We start from the raw sequence: 10260 nt of genomic DNA, 5'->3' as shown, positions 1-10260 counted from the left end.
TATAAAATTAGTATACAAGTCAATCACTTTCCTATGTACTTGCTTTAATACATATCAACAATGAAAAACTGGGATTTGGAATTAAAAACACAACACCATTTACTTGAGCACCAAAAAATATTTAGGTGTAAACCTAACAAAATTTGTGCATGATCTATCTGAGAAAAACTACAAAAACTTAAAAACTCTGATGAAAAATATAAGAAGATATAAATAAATGGAGAAATACCCCATATTCCTGCACAGAAAAACAGTATTATTAAGACGTCAATTCTTCTCAACTTGACTTGATTCAATGCAATCTCAACCAAAATCCAAGTAAGTTATTTTGTAGATAATGACAAAGTGATACTAGTATTTATATGGAAAGGTGAAAGGCCCAGAATAGCCAACACAATTCTGAAGAACATATTTGAAGCTACTAACTCTACTCAATTTCAAAATTTATTATAATATAACTGTAGTTATTAAGACATTGTCTTATTGGTGAAATAACAGAAAAATATATTAGTAGAATAGAATAGAAAGCTCAGAAATAGACCCACACAAACATCATCAACTGATCTTTAATTAAGAACAAAGGAAATTCAGTGGAGAAAGGATAGTTTTTCAACAAAAGGTGCTGGAATGATTGCATTCACAGGAAAAAAAAATCTGGATGCAGATCTTACACCTTTCATAAAAATAAACTCAAATTGGATCAGAGACCTAAATGTAAAATGCAAAAGTACAAAACATCAGAACCTAACAGGAGAAAAGTAGGTGACCTTGGGTTAGATGAATCGTTTTTAGATACAACACCAAAAGGATGATCAATGAAAGAAAAAATTGAAAAGGTGAACTTCTGCTCTGGGAAGGACTGTTATGAGAAAGAAAAGACAAGCCACAGTTTGGGAGAAAGTACTTGGGAAATGACATATGAAATATTGGACATGTACACAAAACATACAAAGAGCTTTTAAAACTCAACAATAAGAACAAATAACTCAATTAAAAATGAGCAAAAGATCTGAACAGTTGCCTCACTAAAAGACATATGCAGATAGTAAATAAGCATATAAAAAGATGATCAACATTCTATGTCATTAGGAAATTACAAATTAATACAATAATGAAGTACCACCCCACACCTAGTAGAATGGGTAAAATCCCAAACACCAAATGTTGGTGAGAATGTGGAGCAACAGGAACTCATTATTGCTGGTGGGAATGCAAAATGGTACAGCCACTTTGAAAGACACTTTGGCAATTTCTTACGAAGCTAAGTATACTCTTACAATACAACCCAGGAATTATATCCCTTAATATATACACAAATGAGTTGATAACATGTCTGTACAACCTTGCACATGAATGCTCTTTGTAGCTCTATTCATAATTGCCAAAAATTAGAAGCAACCAAGACATCTATTATGGGTTGTATTACGTCCATCAAAATTCATATGTTGAAATTCTAACCTCCCAGTATATCAGAATGTGAACTTGAGTGGAAATGGGGTTGCAGTTGTACTTAGTGAAGATGGGTCATACTGGAGTAGTGTGGTCCCTAATCCTATTGACTGGTGTCCTTATAAAGAGATCACTTTGTGATGAGACACGAAGAGAGAATGACTTGAGAAGGTGGAATATAAAACAGATAGCAATAGAGAAGTATCAATAAAGCCAAATGCAATGTCTTGGAAAAGAATAATATGATCGATAAATCCCTCACAAGAATGAGCAGGTAAAAAATAGAAACACAAATCACTAATATCAGAAATGGAAACAAGGGATGTCATAATAGTGCTATAAACTATAAATGTATAAAAATGGATATCATGAACAACTTTATTTTGATAAACTTGACAACTTAAATGAATTAAGCAAATCACCTGGAAAACACAAACTGAAGCAGAAGTTTTGAATAGTCCTATAGCTCCTAAGGGGATTTTACCTATAAATAAGTACTTCCTCACAAAGAAAACTCCTGGCCTAGATTTTCTCACTGATGGATTTTTCCAAACAATTTAGGAGGAAATAATACAAACATTTCCCCATAAAATAGGAAAGGAGGGCTTATTTTCCAACTCATTTTATGATAACCAAAATTACTTTGATGCCAAAACCTGACATGGACCTTACCTAAAATAAAATTATAGGTCAATATCTCTCATTAATAGAGAGGCCAAAATCCTGAATTAAAAAGCTAATCAATATAACCCAATAACTTAAAAAGAATAGCCCACATACCTCAGTATTCCCTCCTAATCTTTCTCTTCAGCACTGAGGCAATCACTGTTGCAGTTTCTTTAACTACAGATTACTTTTATCTATTCTAGAATGTATGGCATCTCACCATATGCAATTTTTTCATATCTAAACTTTTCATTTATTATAATGTACATGAATTCATCCACATTGTGTCCTATCAGCATTTTGTTACTTTTCATTGCTGAGTAGTATTTCCTTGTATGACTATAACATTCTCTTGTTGATGGATATTTGTTTTCTGTCACACAATTAGTTACAATGATTAAAGGCACTATGAACACTGTAACTGAAGTATTGGAGAAGACATACATTTTGATTTATTTTCAGCAACTACCTACAAAGAGAAATGCTAGATCATAGGGAGATATATATTTAAGTTTATAAGAAATGAAACTTTTTCCAAAGGAGTTTTATTACTTTATATTCCTTTCTCCTTCTCCATTTCTACTCTGCCAATGCCTAGTTGATCATACTGGAAAGATATCTAGAGAAATGGAACCATGCCTGGAATTAAGAAAGTTGATTGTTTAATGAAGGTTCTGACACAGAGCATACCCTCCACCCTCCTCAGATTTCCTCATTTGGCAGCAGCCCTCCTTCACTGTTCCCCAGCAGTCATCACGTGACGCCACATGGCCACTCAGAGGCTGACAGGCACATAGTGGGACAGAGGTGTCATGGGTAGCTGTCAGCACAGTTCCCATGGGGGTGAGGCCCTGAGAGATGGGTCTCTACTTCACAGTATGATTGGTGGCTCCTGTTTTGTTAGTGGCATTCTAGGATCTGCATGGGGTAACAACACTAAAATAGAAATACTCTGACCAGAGGATCTGGGCATAGGCCCAATGCAATCTCATTTAAGAAACAAAACAAATGAGCAAAGGGGGAAAAAAGGAGAGAGAGATGCAAACCAAGAATCATACTCAACTGCAGAGAAAAACTGATGGTTTCCAGAGGTGAGGTGGTGGGGGGGATGGATGAACTAGGTGATGGGGATTAAGTAGTGCCCTTGTTGTGTTGAGCACTATGTGATGTATGGAAGTGTGGAATCACTATATTGTACACCTGAAACTAATATTACACTGCATGTTAACTCATTGGAATTTAAATAAAAAATTAAAAAGAGATTATAAATTAATGTAACTTTTTTATGGTGACTTGGTAACAGCTAATAATTTAATACAATTACAAAGTTATAGGAGTGCCTGGGCAGATAAGTGTCTGACTCTTAGTTTTGGCTCAGATTGTGATCTCTGGGTTTAGATTGAGCCCGGCTTCAGGCTCTGCTGTCTGTGTGGAGTCTGCTTCACATTCTCTCTCTCTCCCTCTGCCCCTCCTGCTCATGCTCTCTCTCTCTCTCTCTAAAATAAATAAAGGAATCTTTAAAAAAAGGTTTACTTGTACGACTTTTCAGACATGAGAATATTTATTGCAACAGCAATATAGACAAGAAAAATTGTAGAAAATAAAATATTCATCAGCATATTAAGTAACCATCAGTGTTTTTGTAGGTGAATATTTGTAAAGCTATCACTTAAAATGTGATTCACATATCATTGTTAGTAAGGAAAATTTATTTATTTTTTATTTTTATTTTTTAATATAATTTTATTTTTTGGTGTTCCAAGATTCATTGTTAGGAAAAGTTTAATACAACACAAGCATACATGCACACACATGTATATATTAAGAAGTAGCCAGACAGTGTATTTATGTATTTATGTATTTATTTATTTATTTATTAACTTTTATTTTGTTTTAACATATAATGTATTATTTGTTTCAGGGGTACAGGTCTGTAATTCGTCAGTCTTACACAATTCACAGCACTCCCCAATTTCTATCACCCAGCCACCTTCTCACCCTCTCAAACCCTTCCCCTCCAGCACAGACAGTATATTTATTAAAATATCATTTACTTTAAAATGGTACTTACAAATGTTCTTATAAACACACAGTTACTTCTCTGTGAATACAGTAGAAATGTATAATAATAATTTGTAATATTTCTCTCTAGTAGATGGATTCTCAAGAGAATCAAGCAAATGGGGAGACAGATGTTTGCACTTTACCTTATATCCTTCCATTTGAACTTAGAATTATGACCTGACTAATTTTATGAAAAATGAAATTTGTTTTACAAAGTTTAAGAAGAGATATTTTAAGTGTGATTTTGCTATTTTACCTAAATCCAAGCCATCCTCACTTAGTATTTTGTTGTTGTTGGTTTTGAATATCTTCACTTTCACCCCTCAATTCAAGCAGTACAGGGAGGTGACCTGAGAGCATTTGAAGTTTGAGAAGGGAAATGTATGGCTGAACAACCACAGTTGGATAAATGTTGGAGGGCCTGGAATGGGCTGTAGACTTAACAGAATGTAAATCTGGAGTAGGTGGCAGGTCCTCTCTCTCTCTTACATGCTGTCATAACTGGACAAAGGGTATGTGGTGGAGAGTGTACAGATCCTCTGGGAAATATGTGTTTCATGAAAACTTGGAGATGATGAAGAAGAGGATTAAGTGGAATCTAGGTTTTGATGTGTGTCTTTTGTAGGGATTAGGGGACTCATCAACTTGAGGGTAGCTTAGGCTCTGCAGGAATAAATGGAGTCAGGGAGAAGCACAGAGCAGATCAGGGGGCTGACCAGTCACAGCTTGGTTATTGTGATGAGTAAGGGTCTGGGAGGAAGGCAACCTAGACATTGAGAAATTTCTGACAGGCACTTTTTAAGTTTGCCCAATGCACATAACTTTTCTAGGAGCGAAAACTTGATTATCTGGGCACCTGGGTGGCTCAGTCAGTTAACTGGCTGCCTTTGGCTCAGGTCATGAACCCAGGGCCCTGGGATTGAGTCCCACATCAGGCTCCCTGCTCAGTAGAGAGCCTGCTTCTCCCTTTCCCTCTACTCCTCCTCCCTGCTTGTGCTCTCTCTCTCTCTCCCAAATAAATAAATAAAATCTCTCTCTAAAAAAAAAGTAAGACTTGATTATCCTCAGAGGGAAGAGTGAAAGTTTCTTTAGCTTTTCCTTGACTACATCCCTAGTGTGCTTCTAAGCCCATGCAAATGATTCCTTAGTGTATAACTATCCTTGGGGACAGAAAAGGTAGAGAAAGAAAGAGGCAGAGAGAATGAGGGAGGGGAAGATAGGTGGGTTCCTCTCAGCACTACTTCTGGACTTTTCCTAAGCTCCTCTGTGTGGACGGTGTTCTTTGCCATGAGTGGAGACAGAAGGAGCTGTGTCTGCCTCCTAAGCATGGCTCTTTACTACCATGTGTAGTTGGGGTTGATGCCTGAAGAGCAGTAGAACTTTCCAGTCCAGTCCCCATCTCTGGAGGTGAGTGTCTTCCAGGTATTCCCTTCAGTGAAGTACAGAATAGAAGAGCATTATCATGAGAGGGTCTAGGCTTTGTTGCCATATAGAACAAGGATACCTAGAGTCTGAAGAATGGAGTAAGGGAGCCGCAGAGTAGATGACTCTCCATCAGATCATTGCTCTGTAGCCAAAGGCAGGTTGATGGTACCTAGTACTGGCAATGGGCATACTCTGTGGCATCACCCAAGTCTGAGTTCTTTCATTTTTCATTCTGTCTTCCTTATATCTGCTTGACATCTTGTTGGGGATCTCCTGGAAGACAGAATGCAGACTGACTGGGTGGTGCTTTGGAGAAGAGTGAATGGAGGGAAAGGTAGTCAGGTTGGACACTCTGTTTCTTCTTTGGTCTATTAATTGATTTATTTATTCAAAAATATTTATAGAATATATACTTTGTCAGAGTCTGTTCTTGTCAGAGGTGGTAATACAAGAAAGGCAAAGAAGTTGCTTCAAGGTACTTTATTCTATTGATGTGAGCCAACAGAAAGAAAAATACAGCCTAAAGAGGTTCGAGAGTGAAACTGTGCATGTATTGTTTTGGAGAGGGTGAGGGGGGAAGGGTCTGTGGAGATGATATCTTTGAGCAAAAATCTGCATGTGGAGAGGGAAGGAGCCCAGTTCTCTTGAGGAACTGAGTATGATCTATATCGGTGACTTCTATCATTTTTGCATACCCTAAGGCTCTAGAGAAAATGGAAGGTCCTAGATAAGTAGATGTGCTCTTTGGAATTTTCCAGTTTGCTCAATGGGACTGACCCAATGGCAGTTTGGTTAGAGGGATGGGCTGCCCATTTGGAGGTGTTGTGTCCCTGCTGGAAGTAGAGATTTGAGACCTGGGGAATAAGGAGGATTTTGCCTCTATATCACAAGTGTTTTCTTGTCTTCTGGTCCTAGGGTGGATACTGGAGTACAGATAGGAGTTTCTTCAGGACCCTTTCCTCCCTGGTGTCAATTACTGACTAGGGGAATCAAGATATAAGAGTTAGAGATCACTAATGGAGAGCTGGGAGGCTTTTCCTGCTTGGAGGATATATATATATTCACTGAAATGAGAAATGGAGGAAGGCTTTTATCATGAGAATAAGGAGGGAGAAGTGGATAATCCCCTCCAGGGAGCCAGCTCTCCAGAAGTCAGGGAAAGACTCAATATTTTGTCTGAAAATAGTTCTTTCTTATGACAATGTCCTAGAGAGTGCCCACTTGCTAACATCACCACAAAGTTGACAATATAATTGAGGGAGAAACTTAACCTGAATATATGCAAATAGAGCCTATGTTTAGAGGATATGGAGGAGTTAACCTTTCTGGCTGTGATTCGCCAAGATTGGGATTAGCTACATTTATAATGTTGAAATGTAGCAGGATTTTTTCAGGACATGGATATAAGAGGCAGAGAAGACATTTTAGGGCATTCAAGATGGAAGAGTTGGTGGTATAAATGAACACATTGTGGCCAGGGAAGTAAACATGGTGGTAGGTGAGAGCATAGTTGGAGGCAGGATGGCTGGTGAATTGAGAGACAAGGGTAGAGACAGAGGTGCATGAGTTTTCATGCCCAGGGTGTGGCGTTGGTAGGTATTGCTGATTTACTTTGGTATATATATTTACACTCATACATTATATATGTCCTTCATAAAACTTTTAGCACTGATCTTTTTTAAATAAATTTAGATTCAATTAGCCAAGGTATACATTGGTTTTTAGATATAATGTACAAAGATTCATCAGCTCAGTATAATACCTGGTGCTCATCACATCACATGACCTCCTTAATGCCCACCCAATTACTCCATCCCCCCACCCACCTCTCTTTCCTCAACCCTCAGTTTGTTTCCCAGAGTCAAACATATGGTTTGTGTCCCTCTCTGATTTCTTCCCATTCAGTTATCCCCTGACCCCTGTGGCCCTCTGCACTATTCCTGATGTTCCACATATGAATGAAACCATATGATAATTGTGTTTCTTTGATTGACTTATTTCACTTAGCATAATACCCTCCATTTCCATCCATGTTGATGTAAATGGTACTCCTCTTTCTGATGGCTGAGTAACATTCCATTGTATATATGAACCACATCTTCTTTATCCATTCATCCGCTGAAGCACCGATCTTGTATTGAAAATAAAGATTATGCTGAGTGAAATAAGTGAAGCAGAGTCAATTATCATATGGTTTCACTTATTTGTGGAGCATAACAAATAACATGGAGGACATGGGAAGATGGAGAAGAGAAGGGAGTTGAGGGAAATTGGAAGGGGAGGTGAACCATGAGAGACTATGGACTCTGAAAAACAATCTGAGGGTTTTGAAGGGGCAGGGGGGTGGGAGGTTGGGGGAACCAGGTGGTGGGTATTAGAGAGGGCATGGATTGCATGGAGCACTGGGTGTGGTGAAAAACAATGAATAATATTACACTGAAAAGAAAAAAATTTAAAAAAAAAGGAAAAATAAATCTGTTAACATTTGAAAATATCATCCTGACATTATGATAAAAATCATGGGAAATAACTACAATTCACTGAGTACTTATGTACCTATAACTATACCACTAGATGTTACAGGCTTTTTTAACTTCAAAATAGTACTGCAATAAAATACCTGCAACAGGTAAAATACCAAAAAAAAAAAAAAAAAAAGAAAGAAAGAAAATAATACCATTGTGTTGTGGTTTCTAGGAATAGGATATACTTGCTCAAGTTGGAATTGTCCTTAATCTTTTTGCAATCAAAAGCCTGTTTTCTCTCCTTTGTTCTTTAGATTTCACAAGGAACCACAGCTCAGAACTAAATGTTGATGAATCACTCTAGTGCCACTGAATTTTATCTCCTTGGCTTCCCTGGCTCCAGAGAACTACACCATATTCTCTTTGCTACCTTCTTCTTCTTCTACTTAGTGACATTAATGGGAAACACGGTCATTATTGTGATGGTGTGTGTTGATAAACGTCTGCAGTCCCCCATGTATTTCTTCCTTGGTCATCTCTCTGCCTTGGAGATCTTGGTTACCACTATTATCGTGCCTGTGATGCTTTGGGGATTGCTTCTCCCTGGAATGCAGACAATATCTCTGGCTGCATGTGTCACCCAGCTCTTCCTGTACCTTTCTCTGGGAACCACAGAGTTTGCATTGCTGGGAGCGATGGCTGTGGACCGTTATGTGGCTGTCTGTAACCCTTTGAGATACAACATCATTATGAATAACCGAACCTGCATCTGGGTAGTCGTTGTGTCATGGGTGTTTGGGTTCCTTTTTGAAATCTGGCCAGTGTATGCCACATTTCAGCTCACCTTCTGTAAATCACATGTGGTGAACAATTTCTTCTGTGACCGAGGGCAATTGCTCAAGCTATCCTGCAATAATACCCTTTTCATAGAGTTTATCCTATTCTTAATGGCTATTTTTGTTCTTTTTGGTTCTTTGATCCCTACAATCATCTCCTACACCTACATCATCTCCACCATCCTCAGGATTCCTTCAGCCTCTGGTCAGAGGAAAGCCTTCTCTACCTGTGCATCCCACTTTACTTGTGTTGTGATCGGCTATGGCACCTGCTTGTTCCTCTATGTGAAACCCAAGCAAACACAGGCAGCTGAGTACAACAGGGTAGCATCACTGATGGTTTTAGTGGTGACCCCTTTTTTGAACCCATTCATCTTTACTCTCCGGAATGACAAATTCATGGAGGTGTTTCGAGATGTCATGAAACACTGCTGCCAACTCCTCAAGGGGTAGGTAGCTGTGTCCTGAGGACAATCATGGACTCATCATCATGGACCTGAGTAATCTGAAAACACTAATTCAAACTGAAATGATCCATTTCATCACCAAGTGGTTTGTAATATACAAGGGAATTCTACAAAATTCTTCAAGGGAATTTTAAAACACTGACAGTGTTCCAACTTATAATCAGATGATTTCCTACATGGGAGATCTCATTATTATTTTTAACTGGATATATATGTCTATACACTCTTCTGTAGTTATAATCTTACATCTTACAATATAATCTTACATCTTACAATATAAATTTAACAGGTGTAGATATACAAAATATGTGTGATTTTTTTTTTCCAGAACACTCAGCTTTTTGAGTGGGAAATCAGGAAAACTGTAATTCATTCTGTGGTTGACCTACGTTTTATTTCTAGGTGCTGAGTCATCTTCCCATATGTTGTCCTGTGCATTCATGATTTTTTCAATGCTTGAAACACCATCTATTTCTTTTGTGAGTGACCCCACGTCCTGCCTCAGATTCCAACCTTTACTTGAGGTTCCTGCCCCCAGGTCCTACAGGGATACTACCTCCCTGTAGATCTTCCTGACTGGCAGTTGTGAGAACGAACTCACCCCACAACCTTGCCTCCTTCTCAGCCTCAGGGCCAGATGTGTGTTAATCCAGACATGTCTCTAATTGGTAGACTTTCTCAGGGTGAGGAGGGAAGGTCTTGGAAAGAGGCATTTTCTTATCTGGCATGACTCCCATTATCAGGCCAGCTCCAAATATGGGAGGGCAATGGGCTGAGTTCTGGGACCTGAACTGACAAGGGCAAGCTGACCTTGCTGTGTCCCTGGGCTGAGGCAGGAGTGCAAGGAGGGTAGAAAAGTGGCAGCCCCTGACACTTCTCCCTGCAGTC

General features: G+C 38.5%; 1 protein-coding gene across 1 annotated transcript; it reads left to right on the top strand.

Moving 5' to 3' along the window:
* Nucleotides 1-8413: 8413 nt before the first annotated feature.
* On the top strand, nucleotides 8414-9358 carry LOC116872930 (olfactory receptor 9A4-like). The gene has a single exon (XM_032866434.1). The coding sequence runs from the start codon at nucleotides 8414-8416 to the stop codon at nucleotides 9356-9358; it is 945 nt and encodes a 314-aa protein (XP_032722325.1).
* Nucleotides 9359-10260: the final 902 nt, after the last annotated feature.

The sequence above is a fragment of the Lontra canadensis genome, unplaced genomic scaffold (genome assembly GCF_010015895.1).
Source record: "Lontra canadensis isolate GAN:19392208 unplaced genomic scaffold, GSC_riverotter_1.0 scaffold2, whole genome shotgun sequence".
In the NCBI taxonomy this organism is placed as follows: Eukaryota; Metazoa; Chordata; class Mammalia; order Carnivora; family Mustelidae; genus Lontra; species Lontra canadensis.
Note: the sequence above shows the minus strand (reverse complement) of the source record. Positions and strands in the feature narration are given on the sequence as shown.